General features: G+C 42.7%; 2 protein-coding genes across 2 annotated transcripts; both read right to left on the reverse strand.

Annotated features, from left to right (window-relative positions):
* Nucleotides 1-3,296: 3,296 nt before the first annotated feature.
* On the reverse strand, nt 3,297-7,394 carry LOC128754631 (uncharacterized). The gene is made up of 4 exons (XM_053857374.1): nt 7,297-7,394; nt 5,024-6,268; nt 4,207-4,300; nt 3,297-3,628 (listed from the first exon to the last, which is right to left on the reverse strand). The coding sequence occupies exon 2, from the start codon at nt 6,233-6,235 to the stop codon at nt 5,168-5,170; it is 1,068 nt and encodes a 355-aa protein (XP_053713349.1). The 5' UTR covers nt 6,236-6,268; nt 7,297-7,394; the 3' UTR covers nt 3,297-3,628; nt 4,207-4,300; nt 5,024-5,167.
* Nucleotides 7,395-11,203: 3,809 nt separating this feature from the next.
* LOC128754407 (ferredoxin-2, mitochondrial-like) lies at nt 11,204-13,338 on the reverse strand. Its single transcript, XM_053857006.1, has 5 exons — nt 13,158-13,338; nt 12,857-12,905; nt 12,094-12,200; nt 11,929-12,016; nt 11,204-11,858 (listed from the first exon to the last, which is right to left on the reverse strand). Exons 1-5 carry the CDS (start codon nt 13,336-13,338, stop codon nt 11,702-11,704), a joined length of 582 nt encoding a protein of 193 aa, XP_053712981.1. The 3' UTR covers nt 11,204-11,701.
* Between the last annotated feature and the right edge of the window lie 5,479 nt (nt 13,339-18,817).

Consider the following 18,817-nt stretch of genomic DNA (forward strand, 5'->3'; position numbering starts at 1 on the left):
TTTTCCACTTGTATATATATATATATATATATATATATATATATATAGTCACTCGACAATTCAGCAACAACAGGAGACAATTTGAAGAGCCAAAGGGAATTGTTGGGAAATACAGTCGTAAATCAAATGTTTCATTATTTGCCGATCGATTTTCAAAAACTGATCATAAGAACTTCAATTTGTTGACGACGATGATATAGTTTCGTACATCGTTTAATGGTTATAAGTAGATATCAACTTGTGATCTGTTAAGCTAAACTGCACGACTGAAAAGTCACCAGAGCTAAATGAAGTAAAGCGTGAAAATGGTCGCTTTTATTTGTGATTGAAACATGGGAAGTCTCAAACAATTCCAGTAAAAGAGGGGGGGACCAGGAATCTGGGGATGACGGCGTGGAAGGAGAGCGGTGGGATGAAGGGCATGTGGGGAGGCACAGAGGGGACCCCCGCATCACCGAAAGATGACGCGTAACTTTTAATGAAGGTGCTCTGTGGTGCCGCCCTAATAACGTCCAGGTCACGGTACAAGTCCGGTCCAGCTGAGGCTCGCTGAGTTCCGGGGAGAGGAAAGCCCGAGACCGGGCGTCGCTCCGGCAGCATCCCGCTGTCCTTCACCATCCTCAGGTGGAAGTGCTGGCGCTTGAACCGCTTCCTTCTCCGGAGAAAGCTGCCGTTTTCGAACATTCCTGCAGACATGGGGTCCAAGGTCCAGTAGTTGCCCTTCCCGGGGTTCCCGGGCTCCCGGGGCGTTTTGATGAAGCAGTCGTTGAGCGACAGATTGTGCCGGATGGAGTTCTGCCACGCAGGGAACTTCTGCCGGTAGTAGACGAAGCGCTGGCTGATGAAGTCGCAGATTTCGCTGAGGGTCAGTCTCTTCTCTGGACTCTGCAGGATCGCCATGGTAATGAGAGCGATGTAGGAGTACGGGGGCTTGAGCGGGACCCCGGTGTGGCCCAACTTGTGCGGGTCAGGTGGCTCTCGCTCGCTCCGGTCCCCTGCACCCTGCGCGTCCTTCAACCTTTGGTCGGCCGCGCCCTGGGTGGGTCCGCCGTCCAGCGTCATGGTCTTAGAGCGAGTCGTGGCCCCAGCAGGGACGCAGACCCTCCTCTCCACATTCATTAACTGCGTGTGTGACCGAACTTCCTTGACTTTTCAGCCCCCGGGCCCCCCCTCCCCGTCCCTCCCACTGCCCTCCGTGGAATAGTAATCCAGTTGGTGGTGACGCCATCATTTCCTGGTACCTGTGAGTCATTCATCAGTTCTTTTTCGATTAGCAAATAGTTCCATTGTTTATTTATTTCCAAGTTGTTTGGAGCCTACGAAAGGTGTGAATGAATCTCTTTTGTCGTTCCAGTCTAACAAACAAAATTGACTATAATCGAATAAGTCGGGGTCAAGTTCACTAAACGTCAAGAGTGTTGTGTCGTTAAGTGTCAAAGTGTTTATGACACATTGACATACATTTTTTTTTCTTTTTCAAATAACCATTTAAAACAAGTTCCCTCATTGTTAAGATAGTAGGTGACTAGTTGACTATTAAAAAAGTTGCAGTTCCAATCAACTTCTTCCAGTTTTGCAGCGCTACTACTCCGATGAATAACTCTCAAATGGACAGCATCCACTTGTCCAAGTCTATTCTTCCTTCACCCACCTTTGCTCCCTGCTGATACCAGGACATCAAACTTGGTGGTCCAGATGCTCTCCTGAGCCGCTTCTTCGTGATTGGCTGCAGATTCTGATGGCGCGTTCACAAGCTCCATGAAAAGCCACACTGTCAAGACAATTAAAGTTTGATTTTTTTTAGGGTAATTTACACACTAACACACACACACAAAAAAAAAATTTCACTCACCAAATTCCTGCCGACACATTCACAAGCCAACCAGTAAATTTTGTCAGCTAGTGACCAGCTGACAAAATGTTCTCTCTCCAAGATTCTGTCATCTGGCCTGAGTGTGAAACTGAAATGAGTCGTGCATGGGGCATACCTGGGAGATGCTAGCGACAAGCGAGAGAGGGAAGTCAGGTCTGAGGGTCTTCACACGAGCTGCTGCCCCCACGACCCCACCTCAACAGAATACAACGTAGCAGTGGTGCCAAGCCCAGTCATGCATGAGGCCAAAATTTTACCTGGTTGCTCATAGGTCAACAATTGGACTGAGGTTTTGATCAACTGAATCTATACTACACATTTTTTTCCGACCTTACAAAAAAATAAATAAATAAAAGTACTTTGCGGACCGGATTTGGCCCCGATGGATGGAATACTTGTCAATGATTACCACTTCCATGGCCAAGTTATTCCAACATGGTAATCCTTCTTACCTTGCTGAGATTTGAACATCACCTACAGAAGACTCCCTAAAAATCAGAACCCAAAAAGTTGAGCAAATAAATTCATTTTACTTACATTTTTCTATGCTTTTATCGTAAGAGAATGCCATATTTCCAATAAATGCTCACAATTGTGTTTCTATCCATGCAAGAACTTTCAAGTATAAAACAGTACTGAACGGAAAACGGATCTAAACATTTGATATTTCAGACACGTCATAATTATCCAGAGCCTACCAGCCGTTGCAGATTTGAGTCGCAGATTTTCCCCAATATTCCCGACCTCTAACATCAGTTTTTAGTTAAGCTTTAAAAACAGTAGAGGTAAAAAGATAACACTTCCACTTCCAATGAGGCGTTTGCAGGACATGGTGAGGATGCAAACAACATTTTAGGTGCAGGCAGCACATTGCATGAATGTGAAGTAAAATTTGAGCTGGATTTAAAGGGGACCTCTACAGAGGAGAGCTTGAATGCGCTGTTTATGTTCTTGGCACTCATTTCTGTTAGAGTGCTATATTATAGCGCCCTATCATTGTAGCTGTTTCAAATCAAGATATAATCCATTTTGAAATAATAGCTGCGCGTGAGGCCACCCACTCTGGACTGCATGGTGGGCTGAACAAACTGTGGGAAGTGCCGATAACAAACAGTCATTTCGCATCTACCTAGTGTATCAGCTCTTTATCACCACATTGTTACGTGTGTCTTACCTGCAGATACACAAAACAGCCGCACGCGTTTCCCTTTGTGAAACATAATGGATCAAATCCTCATGTAGACACACAAAACTGTTTTAATTATCACTGATGCAGTACAAAACTGTGCACCATTAAACAGCAACAAAACAATCAAACCACCAAAAATGAACATGAAACATCTTTAAACAATCATTGTCAAATACAACATGACAGCAGCTGCTAGTTAAACCAGACAGAAACAGAGAAAACACAGTACCACATATTATTGTCTGTTGAATCAGCTCGAAAGTTCAGCAGGAACTTCCTTCAGTGTGGCTTTAGTTATCAAAGCCACCCGGCTACAGAAATCAGGTATCGTTCATGTTGGAATGTCATTTAAATAATTTAGAAATAAAATTAAATGCAAGAAGTGCAAGAACAGCAAGAACAAGACGTGGACAGGTGAGTCTGCGCGAGGAACCTAATGTTCGCTACGTTTGCTTCCTCCCATAGACCTCACAGAAGTTCCACACTTCAGGCAGCATGAATTAGAGTTGTTCTCTTTCCGAGGAATGTGCCAGCAGTTCCCACAACGCACTCTGTACTTCTTGTACCTAAGAAACCATTTACAGAGAGACCCTGATCAGGGTGTGTGGATGTGTGTGTGTGTGTGGTCTTTTAGTTTGCATCATCGATGAATTTGCACTGCAGTCTTTATTTTGTGCCTGCATTGAAATTCGTATGAGAAGAGTGACTTAAAGTTACGGTAATTCAATATTAAAAAAAGACCCCCATCATAACACTAATCTGAATTAAATAACATTGGCAATTTAAATAGCGCAAACATTTACATTTGTTCCATTTAAATATTTAATTCCTGCTACTATTTTCACCAGAGAATGAAAATTGTCTTAGGACACAGTTTTACCCATGCTCCATGTGGCAGGTCAAATCATAAACATAGTACAATTCAAGACTGTCTGGAGTAAAATGGTAAAACCCACTAAATATACTCACTAGCACGGCTTTGCTACAGAAATTTCTACTGCATTAAATTAAATGTCTATTCCTGATGAAATGCTCAGTTTAATATTCATCTTTGACCTCCACTTTTCCTGATTGAAATTGACACAGAGGACTAAAATTCAATAAAAATGAAGCAACTTTTTCTTCTTTCAATGAAAACAGCTACCTTATCCCACAGGCGTTGCAGAGAGGAGTCCCATCGTCGGCATCTCTCCACATTGGAGTCTTTTTGGTGCAGCATGACGCACACACTTTACCACCTTAATAAAACAAAACGAATTTAAAGAGAACTGAAAAACTACACAGGATGAGACTGATGAAGGTCACTTAAGGTTGAGACAGATAACATACACAATTTGGGATCAGACCAATGGCATCTGTGTCACAAGTTCGATGAGTTACACATGTAATGAACCCAAAAGGCTCACCACACTGGCTGAATTGGAAATTGTTTAAAAGTCAGTTCAGTTATACTTAGAAATTAGAAAGAAAAAAATGAGAAAGTCTAAAGTTGAGATGAGCTGAAGGGCTTTATCATTGTAGTGATCTCCTGCCCTCTACTGGAGAAAAGAAGCGCTTCAGTTATTGACCTCTCAGTGAAGTGACATCTCTTCTGGTAGATTTGAAATGTCCCACTTATCCTCTTCATTTCCTCCCATCCTTGAATCTCACTTCCTCAGCATCTTCATCTCACTCTGACTCCAGTATTTTGTGCCTCTACTGGACAGCAGTGAGCCCTGCCAAAGCTTGTCTTAAACTCTTGCACATAATCCTTCGGCTGCTCCATGCAGTTGAGGTAAAAGCCATGAACGCAAACACAGATGTGTCTATGAGCTCAGTTGTCCTTTGTTTTTCCTGAATTGCTGGATGCACTACACATGTCAAACGTCAAATATTTAAATAAAGTTACAACATGTTTTCCTCTGTGTCATCACCTTGTATAGGCAGGGACCCCACCATTGTTTGTCGGCCTGACTATTTACCTCTGGTGGCGTTTGTCATGTCACTTCCTTCGTCTGAGCTGCTTGTTTTCAGAGTTATGGCTCTCCGAGTCCTTCTCCGTGTCCTGCGAGCACGCCTCAGGAGCTTCTCACTGTCAGGAGTACACCTTCATGGGTCGTATGAAGTCATTGGAAGCGTGTGTGTGTGTCGGCTTGCCTGTATTTTGAAGTGATGAGGAGACGACAGTGTTCCTTGCTTTCATCCAAATGGGCGTCCATCGTGAACGCCACTCCCTGGACATTCGCATCCTGGAGACTCACACTGCGAGTGGGGTTGGACTGTTTTCTTTGAGTTTTGGATCTTCGCGATGACTTGGGAGAACCGTTGCTGGAAGATGGAGGCAGATGGTTCTCTTCTTTAGTAAATCCAGGGATGAAGGTTTCTTCCTGGGGTCTCCACTGGGACTCCTCCATTGGAAGCGGAGAACATTTTGGCTCAGGGGAGAGTTTGTGACTGTGTGTCACCACTAAGAGCTCTGAAGTGTGGTTTGATGATGAGGATGATGCGTTTGGCGGCAGACTGAACTCAAGAAGGCGCTCAGTCACGTAAACATGGTTACTGTTGTGGTCCTGAGTTTGTGCAGAGTCTGGCATGTCGGCTGCTTTCTTCATTGAAGGCAAGGTGATCTGAGTGGTGTCAGGGATGCTTTCAGTGACAGTACAAACCATCTCGCACTTATTGGCTACATCGGAAGACGTCACTTGTTCTGGCTGCGCTGCTGTGAGGAGCTGAATGCCTCCATTCTGAGTACGACTAGACAGGTGATGAGGTTCAAATGTTGATTCCACAGTCTGATCCGTCTTCCGTCTGGGCTTCACTGCTGACTTGGCAAATTTCCTGCCGCACATCTCTCCTCCATCTCTATCATGCATGAGCCTCTCACACTGCAGGTTGATGAGACTCAGAACTTTCCAGGGGCTACTGCATTCAGAACCCTGTTCACCCAAATACGAATCCTCCGAGCCGATCTCGACGGCTTCTTGGCAAGGCATCACACATTCAGGGCACTGTTGACAGCAGCCCTCGCGAATATCAACCTCCATCTTTGGGACAGTTAAGCTGCCTGTGGTGGATTTGTTGAGCCACGTGGAGTGAAAGTTTGAGTCGAGAAAGTTGTCATGGCCCGGAAGCTGCAAGTTGGAAACCTCCTGGAAAAGGTAGAAGAGCGAAGACTTGGAGGGGTCTTGTTCCATGTTTCTCAGGGAGAAAACCGGGCGTACACAGCACTAGAAACCAGAAACAAGAGCACTTCAGATATTAGTCATTGTGATGGTGAATCAAAGTCGATTGCTTGCACAAATAACCCTAATCCTAACCCTGGTGGAAAAGACCACCCCACTGTTTACACCACTGACAATCACAGACGCATCATAGAATAACACACAAAACCACATCGTTTGTTTTCCTGACTGAATGGGTTAAAGCTGGATCCTGTGGGACCACAATCTTAACCACTTAGCTGTCATATAAACCATCAAATTCAAAGCTTCACTGACAGAATTCATAAAAGTAGTTACACTACAGTGTGTGTGTCTATTGAAGGAGTCTTCAGTATCATAGAATACATGTCCTTTTTGGAAGAAAAACAAATACATTTGACAAAACATGGAAAATTATATGCCTTTGCACATCTTAACTGCAAAGAACTCAAGCTTTAGAACTAACTTCAAAATATACTGCATTATATAGCAGTTGTTAGATGTATTTTTTTTCTTTTTAATAACAATAACTGTCTGTGTTTTTGTTTTTATCTTCACAGAGCTCTCATGACAGTAAAATCTCCTTTTTGCTCCACTTTGAAAAAAAAAAACAACCAAAAACAGTGTTGAGGTGGTTTCAAAATACTACTGGACCTTCGAAATAAAACTCTAAATGAGGTCTGGGTAAAAAAAATAAAAAATACAAAACTAGCACTTACCACACTTAATTCAGAGGAGCGTATGGTTGTTTAGTTCCAAAACAATAATGCAGCAAACTTTCGTCTTCAAGTTAATTTCGGTCGCGAGCATAGTCCATGCTACTTGCTGGAGATCAAAGATGCCGACGATCGGCGAAATAGCCAAATCCATTGATGTTAGAGTCAGTACACTTGTTTAAATGCACATTAGCTAGTGGGTCGCACCGGATCGCAGTAAAAGCGATCATGCTACCTCACAAGACACTCGTTCTCCTCAGTACTTTCGTTTAGCTTTACATTCTCCTAAAGTGTGATCTAAATCACTTCTGATGTCTCCGCTTCTGATCGTCTTCTTACCTCCGATCTGAACACGTATTCGGTTACTTGTGGTTCTGACGTGTTTTGGGCCCGTACGAGCCTCACAGGTGTTTGTGGTTGGCTAATTTGGTAGCGACCAGTTTCGCGCCGTATACTGTTCTTGAAGAGTAGTGACGGGTCCCGCATCACCGATGCGCCGACGCACGCGCCGAGCAATCTCCGCGCTTTAAGACAGCCACGTGACCCATGATGGACCAATGTCGACACGGCAAAAACGCGCCTAACTGTGTTTATAAGGAAGCGCATGCCGTGTCAACAGGATAGTTTGTCGTAGATTTTCGACTTGTCTTGTTACATTGTAATTCAAATGAATTTCAAGGTGACTCTTAGTTCACTAATCACAATAAACAACATCTCTGCATCAAAACGTTTGAAAAACATTGTTTTAAGTAAAACATTGTAAAAACAACAAGTCCACAACCATCCTCATTCACAACTTAGATTTTCACATTATGATACATTACATGGATAGATATGGAAGGAGACAATATGAATGCAAAAGCTTAAATGACATTATTTATATTATTATACACTTGGTCATCAAATCAGTGTCAAGTCAAGCTGTCAACTAGGTGGCCTGCAGGGATTTTTAATGACCAGCAGGTGTCAGTAACACAGTATCAACACAGTGTGTCATTGTGTCGAAATGCTTTATGATGCCTCATTTACCCATGAATATTGTACAGATGTGAAGTTGTGCATGTTACATATTAACACAATAACCGTTGTACACTGTTGAAAAGAATGGGATTCAAGATGGCACCTGAAAAGTCTGAATGGAGTCCATGTTTATTTTATTAAAAAAAAAAAAAAAACATAAACAACAAGACAATATATTATATTCTGTCAGAGTAGTTGCTCTTTTTGAAGCCCACTGTTGAAAATGTGGAACCCTTCGGTTTCCCTGCTCCAATGATGCAGTGGGCTGAACCTGCCTGAAGCATGGAGATGCTTTTGTCAGCACGCTGAGCTGATGTTCTCGGGACCACCACCAGAGAAGTACACCTTCAGTTCTTTCTTCAATAGATAGGAGAGAAGAGACGTGATGTCGACAACACATGGACGCTCATGCCAGATGAAGCTAGACGGTTGGAGACATACTACGAGAAGCATACGGCTCACCCAAATCCAATCCTGAGTGTGCCAGGTTCAAGTTCCATGAGAAGATGCAAGGGGGTCATGAGTCAGTCGAACAGTTTGTTACAGACTTGAACAAATGAAAATAATGTAAAGTGCAAAGGAGCAAAGCTACAAGCTTACATGCCGTAAGCAAGAAACTACACAGATCAGAGACACCTCACAGAGAGTGATAAGAATGAAAGACAACAGTGCAGCTCACAAGACAGGCAGCTATTGTGCTGGACAACACCACATGAAGGATATATGCCCAGCATAGGGTAAACAATGCAGGAAAAACAGGATTATTTTGACGTAGACCTTGTTGATATTAGTGCTCCACCAGTGCTAGCTACGAAAGCATGCTGAGACCTGAACTTGATCTCAATCATAATGGCTGTACAGGATGAGAGAAAAGTGACTGACACTAGGTCACAGAGCACAAGGGGAGTCTATACAGATGTATTCAAGGGACTCGGAGAGTTTCCATGGGAATGCAAATTTCATGTTGACCCGAAGATCACACCCTTGGTGTGGCTGCTGCGTGGAATACTGACTGCATTCTGAATCCGACTGAAAACTGAGCTAGAAAATATGGAGAAGAATGGCATAATCTGCAAAGTTACAGAGCACCCCAAGCAAAACTTGCTGGAATGACGTTCTTCAATGTTCTCGATGCCTGATCTGGACATTGGTCCATAAAGCTAAGCCACATTTAACACTGTGTGCGGCAGGTACCTTTTCCTCAGATTGCAATTTGGCATAATATCTGCCCAAGATGAGTTTCAGCGGCGTGTGGGTGAAACATATGTGGGTCTCGTGGCTGCCATCGTTGATGACTTACTTGTGTTTGGGAGTAACCATAGAGCTGTGCTTCAATGCTCCAAAGAGAGACGTATCAACCTGACAAATGCCACAAATGTGAGTCTGAGGTGAGTTACCTTGGTCACATTCTGTCTCACGAAGGACTCAAACCTGACCCAAACCAAGCAACAGGAATCCAGGACCAGTTGGTGGGATCCTCACTGACCATGGCAATAAGCAAAGATAAGCAAAGATCTACAGCTCATCACCCTGGGGATAACCACTCATGAAGGTTGGCCAGAGACTAGGTCAAAATGCCCGCTCGACATCCAGGATGGTTGAGGAGAAGAGAAGAACACGATTGAGTGATTCATGCCAGCCACATGGGTATGGAAAACACAGAGCAAGGAAGGTCTCTTCTGGTATGGGAAATCAAATTGAGGCTGCAGTGGTGACTTGCAGTATATGTCAAGAGTGACGTAGTGTGAACCTTAAAGAGGTGCTCATGTCACATGCCATACCAGAAAGACTGTGGCAAGTCACTGGCACAGACCTTTGCACCTGGAAGTCAACTTCATAGTAGCAGACGACCACAGTTAGTTCTTTGAAATGGAGACTATACAATGGGCTCCTCCACGGCTGTAATCACCAAACTCAAAGCGACAATTGCAAGATATGTTATCGCCGAGTCCGTGGTCAGTGACAATGGCCAATGTTACAGTTGACATGGATTCCAACACTTTTCAAAGTCGTGGGGTTTTACTCATATAACCACCAGCCCCCCTATCCACAGTGCAATGGCCTTGCAGAAAAGACTGTTCAAGCAGCTAAGTGCATATTGGACAAAGCCTATGCTGAAAACAAGGACCCCTATTAGAGTACCGGAACACATCGGCTGACAACTTGAAATCATCAGCACTGCTTCTTATAAGCCAGAGGCTGCGCTCCATTCTTCCAATCACGCCTCAGCAGCTCCAAACTCAAAGCACCTCTGCAGGTTGTTTGTAGCAGGGGAGAAGCCTGTTAGCATTGCCAGCAGACGTCTTACTACAGATCTGTTAAAACTCTTCCCTCCCCGCCCAATGGCACACCAGTGCGCTTCAGACAAGAAGATGGCTGTTGGAAACCAGGCACAGTGATGCGACCAGCACATGCCAGGCGGAGCTACATCACCACCGCAAGCGGAGGTCAAACATATCGCAGATATCGACATCTCCGTCAGACTGGTGAGAGAGTTCTTCAAGACCCCAGAGAGGATGAAACCACAGGCAGTGACCAACAACTTCACTCCAAGATCAACAATACAGAGATACATCAACCAGATCCTGTAGAATCTCCAAAGACGAGAGCTCAGCTAGACCATCAACAATATGGATATACAACACACTGTGGACACATTGAAGCGGATGTCTGCCTATTATACTCTTTGAAGTACTCTGCAAATGCATGTGAAATTCTGCAGAATTGTTTACATTGTGTAGTTGAATAAATGTAAACGTGTGTGTGTGTGTGTATATATATATATATATATATATATTCACTTAATATCTTTATAACTGAATATGTTTTGCATTTATTCATGGTTAACTTAAGTGAAAGTGAAGACAAAAAAAGGAGACGCTACTTATTAAGGCCAGTAGATGTCACTGTTAACACAAGAACAGTTGTCCACCGTCGAGATATCGCAGGGAATAAAACGAGAAGAACGGGATACGAGATCGCTGAATAAACACCTGAAAGGTCAGAGAATGGTCCATGTTTATTCTATTAGAAAAATAAAAAATCTGAAAACATTAAGAAGTAAATATATTACAGTGCACTTCTTTGTTTGAGCAATACAAAAAATATATATGCATGTAAAGTACTGTATACTCCAATGATGACAGAAGCAAAACAAAGGCCCCATTCAGGTTAAATGAGACAAAGCAAAGCCAATTCCATTTTAAAATCAATTTATTGCACAATTTTAAAATCATTTGAATATATGCTGTGTACATAATAACATTAATGGACGCCTATGCTGGGCAGTGAAAATCATAGTGTAATACAGTAAACTGGACATGGATCCACAGCCTGAACAAACTCCCCCTGAACCTGATGAATTATATGCCTCCACTTCTCTGTCATGACTGCACAGCGTAAAATGCTCCTACATGACAATATGTGGGAGCCCTGGACAGACCAAAGATTGGAATGAGTCACCCATGTTCAATGACCTGATGTGAAATGTTTCTGGATGTTGACGCCTTTCTTCTTATTTTGGATGGATACCCCGCAGAAACATTTCAGTTTGATTACCAACATCAGACCGGTTGTTTCAGCAGTGTCCAACTCGTCGATGTATAAATATACCAAGCGTTGGTCGAGGCTCCAGCAGAGTCACGGTCACCTCCTCACTTTGCCTGCACATCAAGCCACTTGCGTGACGTGACACGTCTTTTCCTATTTTATCTGACTCAGACTGTCAGTGAGGTTTGGGTACGTGCCCGTCCACGTAAAAGTTCCGAGTGACTTTGGGCAAAGTCAGCTCAATGCCATCAAGTTCCGGAGTGAGGATAATCTGACATCCCAGTCGAGAGTTCTCCTGAAGCATGGGGGCCATGTCCAGCATGTCATCCTCCCTAGAAATCAGAAACATACTTATTGAGGAGAGAACTTCAGCAAAACCTCAAGTCAAGAACTTCTCTCCACCTCTCATCTGGTTCAGGTAGCTTATCAAAATGAGCAGCGCTGACGTAGACTTGGCAGGTTGAGCAGGCAAGAGAGGCCTCACAAGCTCCTGCAACATATAAAAAAATATGAACTCTGTCCGAAGCATGCAGCGGATTACAAACGTTAATCTGTTTAAAATGTCACCTTCTAGTTCAATCCCATGTTTGTGAGCCAGGTAGAGAACATTGTCTCCTACTTTGGCTTTGACTGGAATCCTTTGGCCGGACCGGTTTATATAAACCACATTCACCCTGGACAGCAAAAAGGTTTTACTCAAGTACCCTTGCATCACTTACAGTATCACACCATGACCTTCAAATTTATAACTGCATCTAATACAAGATTCACTTGCCACAGCAAGTCTGGCACCTTTAAGCCTGTAACCCTGTTACACTCACTCCTCTTCATGTCCTCATTTATCATGTCCATGAACCTCATGGGTTAGAGATTACTTGGAACCTCAATCTCCTATAGTCTTTGTCAAAGGATGACTGGCATGTGGTGTGAAGTCGCACTGTGACAGGATACACAACTGCACTTAATGTTAATAAGAAAACAGGATTTTGTAGACAAAGCTCTTCTAACAGAGCTTCTCTGTCTTGTCCTGCCACAAACTGCCAACACAAAGTGCATGACATCCAGGTCAGCAGATCCACTGCCTCTAACATTAACAGCAGTGCATTGTGTTGTGTTGTATAGTGTCGTGGCACACTTCAACCACGACAAGCACGCACTGCTTCACCAGCCACTAAACTAGCTGGTTTACTCAACAGTAAAATCCCTGTGTCATTAACGGCCCTCAAACATTCAGGATTGTCCAATGTAGAAGGTACAAGCACATCGGTCTCTGCTACTATCCAAGTGAAGCATTCAACGCTTTCACAATAAAAGCACGAGTCTAACTCACACTTCTCCGGGTTTTTCGGAGTCGCCGGTTTCTTCGCTGTGGTGAAGACCTTCGAAAACACAGAATATATTAAAGAACAGTACTTGTACAAGTTTGAAGCATTTACTCATCAGTATCCTTCAGACCAAGGACGCGGTTTCACAACCACACCTGACCTGGGAAAGTTACACAAGTGATGTTCGGCGGCCTTTCTAACCGAAATACGAGTACGCACCGACGCGACCTAACTTACTTTCATTGAAACACATTTGTCAAAAGGCACGGGCTTCTATCCGCAAGTGATGCTAAAGTGTTAGCTCACCTATGCTTGTCTGTAAATGCCTGCTGATTGTCCTCAAGCGGTCAAATGAGGCCCGTGTGTGTGGATTGGTCAGATAGTTGGCACTTAATGTGGACAAACCACACGCGTGACAGTCCGGAAGAACGCGAGCGAGTCTCAAAGTCAGACCCATGCTCGTCCAGACCGTTGCACAAGCCGCCATGATTCTGTTATGATCACGTGACCGCCCCAATAGCATTGGAGTACTGCTTCTACGTCACAAATGCCGGGAAAGAGACCTGACAGCAGAGGGCGCTGCTGCTGCATCCATGGGCTTATCACACTTCTGAGGTTCGCTGATGCAGACAGAGATTTCATTCCCACAAGTTTCAATATTGTACTTTCAAATAGTAGACTCTTCCACCAAAGTTCTTACGTGTTCAACTTTGAAGCCAACTCCAAGAGTCGACGGAAAATTTTACATTGTGGTATTTCATTCAACTTAGATTGGGGAACGCATATTAACTATTAATAAACTCGTAACTTGCTTATTAACTACCAATAATTCGACATTTTGATGTTGTTTGTTGACCAATCCCGGGTAAAATGAAAAAAAGATGCTAATGAGTACTTAATAATGATTTATTACCGACTATTATGCTGCTGATACAAATATAAACAAGTAATTTATTTATGGTAATATGTGTTTCATAATAAAGTATGCCTGCAATTCTAAATTCTGTAGTATTATGTGCTATTTGCTCAAAGGAAAACATCAAACATCAGGATGAATATTGGCATTCTGAATCTATTAATACACTACTTTAAACTAAGATTGTTTAGACTTCTCCAGGTAGACTGACAAAGTTCCCTGGACTTTGACTCCCTCGTACCCCTTCTCTATGAGAGCAGTTCGGCACTCATGTCAACTTAAACCTCTGCCTTCACCTAGAAGGCTTTTTAGATTTACCTGATTAGACACACTGGCCTTTCAGAGGTCAGGTCAGAGTTCAAAGGGGTTAAACATTCTTTCGGTGGATACTCGGCCCTTTAACTCTTCTCATGGGAATACATCTTGTAAATACTTTTGTTTCTTTGTTGCTTGTTTTAACACACATCAAGTATTAGGTGTGATTAAAAGAAATATCCATGTTGCATGTCACAGTGGAAAGCAAATGTGTAGGGGATACAAAAGAGACCCCCCATTAGATGACAAGCCAATTTTGGTCTTCATATCCCAAGGTGCATCTATTGCACACAGTAAAGCACTCAAATTCAAAACAGTTCATGTCAGAAAAAAATGTTTAAACTACAAACAAAACTTTTTTGGTCCCCTCTTTGGCTTCTCTAGTTCGGTGTCCCTCTTGTCTGATGTCTGCCGGGCCCCTCAACTGCTGAATCCACAGGAAGGGGGCCAGCTGATAATAAACCAGACGTGTGAGGCGCTGACCAGAGCCGTGAGCTCCTCAGGCAGGCTCCTGTAGATAAGAAATCTGATGCAGGCTTGCAATAGAGCGGTGAATGTATAAACCAGACGTCGACTGTGTGAAGGCAGCGAGGTGTTATTATGACTACACAGGCTGAAACTTCCACCGCCGATAGCAAGAAGACCAGTGAATGCATTACAACACAGAGCAGCCGATTCCTCTGCTGCAGTATTAAGAGTGCTGCAGATTGAGCTGAGGGACATCATTGTGCCCAATGATCACATTTACCTTCACACATCCATTGAAATTGGATGATTTCATTGTCTCCTCTTTCACTGCTAATTTGCGTCTGCTATTTCCAACCTATACACATAAGTTAAGTTCCAGCTGGCTGAGGATTTTTAGGTGTATTTTACTGCAAGTTAAACTGACTGGAATACAGCTTATTAGATTCTGTCTAACCTGTAAATCCACGGACTGAAACACTAGCTGACGGCTGTTTCAGACACACCTGCAAGAGATTAATTTCCATTGATAGGTTACCTGTGTGTGTAGAGCGGCTGTGTGTGTGTGTTGAGAACCTGTGTCCTCAGGACGTGCAGGTGTGAATGCAAACGTATGGTGAAGAGGGTGTGATTCCAATGAGTGGGTATAAATTGCCCCCAAGGCTTTTCTTTCTTTCTTTTTTTTTAATTTTAAAATTCACTCCTCATTGGTTGCATGGAGTGATATTTCATTCAACTATCATGCACACATTCACTGGATCCACTGGGAAAGTTGCACAAACTCCACATCACGACACAAGCACAATGTCCCCCACATTCACTATATATACTGTGAAAAACCATATCGTGAGGTACCCTAAGATTCCCAGCCTTAGTTGAACAGCACCGAAACTGAACATGCTGTGTCTACTATTCTACTATTAATTGTCAAAAAAGTGTAATAAAATCAATAGTACTTGTGATATCCAGACATTTCATGCATATGCAATACATTGTAAATATAAAAGTGAGCGATGACAATTTGCAGTATGATTTCATCGTTTCTCATGATGGAGAAAAGAATCATCACCAATCTCAACCACTAGGTTGAATAAAAACTGCAGATGCATATTTGGTAGAGGTGAGCCAGGAGTACTATCAAAAACTTAAATAGTTGTATAGTTGTACTCTGACAACACCCCGATTCAACCTGCCGGAGTGGAGGAGAAGCACAAGTAACCCCCGGCACGAGAGTGACGAATCCTTCAAATGATTCGTGTCTAGGGAGCCTAAGTCTCCAGTCGGTCCGTGGGACCTAAGATCGGAAAAAAAATATGGAATTGGATGAATTGGAAGTCTATGGGAAGTTATTTTGGTCCACTTTGCCTCATGCCCTGGATCACACATGTGCTGTACCTCAATCTAAATGATAAATAACCATGTCAGGGTCAACCACGTTTGTTGTGTAATTTATAATTTAAAGTAAACTTTAAACTTGTGAAAATGCATAACTATTTGGACAAAGCAAATCAAACTTTGTATGTATGACCCCACAGCAGAATCCCGCTGCTCCGGCACTAAGGCAGGTACTAAAGGTACTAAACTATCCAAGGTAGAAGCAAACATTAGCTGACATCGTGAAACACTTGAACCCGTCCTGCTTGTGGCTCTCAAGTGAGAGCCAGCGACGAACATTGTAGTTCGCTACTACATATACTCCTTATGCAACCGGTGGAAAAGGTGGTAAAGCATTAGAATGTATCTTTCAAATTCACAGACATCGTGTCAGAGCTATGGCATATTTTCAAGCGATATCAGATCTTTTATCTCTGACTCCCAGTAATACTTTTTGTTAACCTAGGTGCAATGAGGCCAAAGTACAGTGCGGGACTTAGACTCCCCATTCTGATGAATTACACTCCCCGTTCTCTCAGGCCCCTTGACAGAGATTCGGATGGCAATCCAGAAGGCCATCCCAATGCAATCATCTTTTCCCTGTCTATTGTTTCATTTGAAGTGTGGATCCGTTTTTGACAGAGATAAATGCAGATGTTCACAGAACCTCCTCCAACTGAACATTTTTGGCTGGATACTGTTGTCAACTGAAGAATACATCCCATTATTGTGAGCGAATGGAATGAAAATGATGAATTAGAAGTCCAATTTAGTTTTGAATTACAAGCTTATAAATATCATCTACATTTCTACATGCAGCACCACCATGGAGTCCTGCAGAGCCTCAATAATAACACATCATCAGGTCATGATGCTAAGTTGAATGACAGCAGCTGTTTCATTTAGCTTCAGTTGTTTTACTGCCATCCTCTGGGATGTGTGCTTGCAGTTCAATAGCTGTCAGATGGCTGCTTTTATGAGAGAGTAACATTTCCAGGGGTATCATTCCCTTCAAAGTAGTTTCAAATTGCTTAAAAAAAAACACATCTAAAGTACTATGCCAGTTCTCAGATGGGGTTGTGCCGACTGTGTTTGACTGGGTGTGTACTTTCAGGCATTAATTCATGTGTGTGATGTTTTTCAAGTCCATTCATGAGTTTCCTCTCTGCAGCTGCCTCGCATGAACCTCTGAGACACGTTAATTGGAAACAGGTAAAGAGTTGACCTTTTCATGTCTCTCCAATGTGGGAATGTGTTTTTATTCCCGCAGGACCTTTCTGCAATGTGGGCGAATGAATCAATCGGGAAGCTGATACTTAACATCGCTTACTACTTTAATATATTCTGAAAATGTTATTCCTGCTTGTATCCATTTTTCTACTATTTGACCTTTTCAAACACGACAATGGAAATTACACAGCAGTTTGTTTTCCGTCTATAGTTTATTGGTTTGCGTCTATCGTCTGGGCTTTGATGGACAGCAATGACCACTGACTGCTGACCTCAAACAAAGCAAAGCGTCTGGAGACCGAGGAGGTCTTGAAGGTGCCACTAATCATGTCAACAGAGTCTAAATACAAAGGAAGTCGGTTCTACTGCTGTAAAAACATGTTTTCCATGCTTTACTCAGCGCTGACATTCAGCTTGAAAATAGCAAGATGTGTGTTCTTTTCCAGCCTTACTTCAACGTCCTATGTGGTAAATGTCAATTTTAAAATTGCGCTTTTGCTCTGCCAGTATTGTTTTTAATTCACCCACTGTTTCCTGCATGCAGCACTGTCACGTCATTTCTACTTTGTTTTACCAAATAAATCTGTATACAAGTTTTAAAATCGACTTGCGTCTCACCATTGTGAATTAACTCAGCATGGAAAGAATTACAAATTTGTAGTTTATTTACTGGGTTAGATATTTATGACCTACGTACATGATCTTAAGTTTCTCAAATGATATGAATCCATGCACTCATAACTAAGATTATGGCCACTTAAACTTAAACCAGCACCAGAACAAGGCTCCAATCGAGCTTATCGAATTTACCAATGGGGAAAAAGATGTGTACTGATGAGGAAAAAGTGCTCATGCGATTGCAAGAATGATGGGGTAATAAAATTAATCCAAATACACTGCAAACAAGATCTAAGTCATTTGCAAATGAAGGTCTGCCATATTGTTTTCAAAATAGCTTAAAAGTTGCTTTCACAGGTGCTTGCATTAACAGAACAAGAAATACATTTTCTGTGAACATTCTCAACACAGTCTATACTGATGGTCCACCCCATCACATTGGCTGATGGAACTGTGATCTACAACCTAAGATGAGACCACAGAGAAACTGTATAACTCCAAAGTTAAAGTTTATACATGTTTACCAGATATGAAATTAAAAAAATATTCCCTTTCCAAGAGCAAACAAGGAGACTAACAGCTCCCAATAATTTCAATCATACCCGGGCACATAAATGTTTTTCATACACTGAACCTGGTTGCAACTGTCAACATCACATCATCTTCCTCATTGTTTTGGCAGTGTCCATGGCTGATCATCTGATGGGAAAGCTCCACTTTATCTGTCATTGTTCCAACCTTACCTGTACTTTCCCATCTCACCTGACGCCCTCAGTGGCTCTTCACTCCAAATATCCCCTCAATTCCATGTATGCATCCAAGTCCATTTCCAATCCAATCCCACTACCATCCCACCACTGACACCATTTGTTTCTATCTAGTGTAGATCTCAGTATAATAAACAGCGTAGCATAGTGGTATAAGGACCCAGGCTCACCAGCAATTCAAGGCTGGAATCCAGCCTGTCACCGCCACATATGAACTCCAGAGAAGAGGCAATAAAATTCACATCTTAGATGGGCAAACATAAATTTAGAGGGTTACTTCA

The sequence above is a fragment of the Synchiropus splendidus genome, chromosome 2, assembly GCF_027744825.2.
Source record: "Synchiropus splendidus isolate RoL2022-P1 chromosome 2, RoL_Sspl_1.0, whole genome shotgun sequence".
Taxonomy (NCBI): Eukaryota; Metazoa; Chordata; class Actinopteri; order Syngnathiformes; family Callionymidae; genus Synchiropus; species Synchiropus splendidus.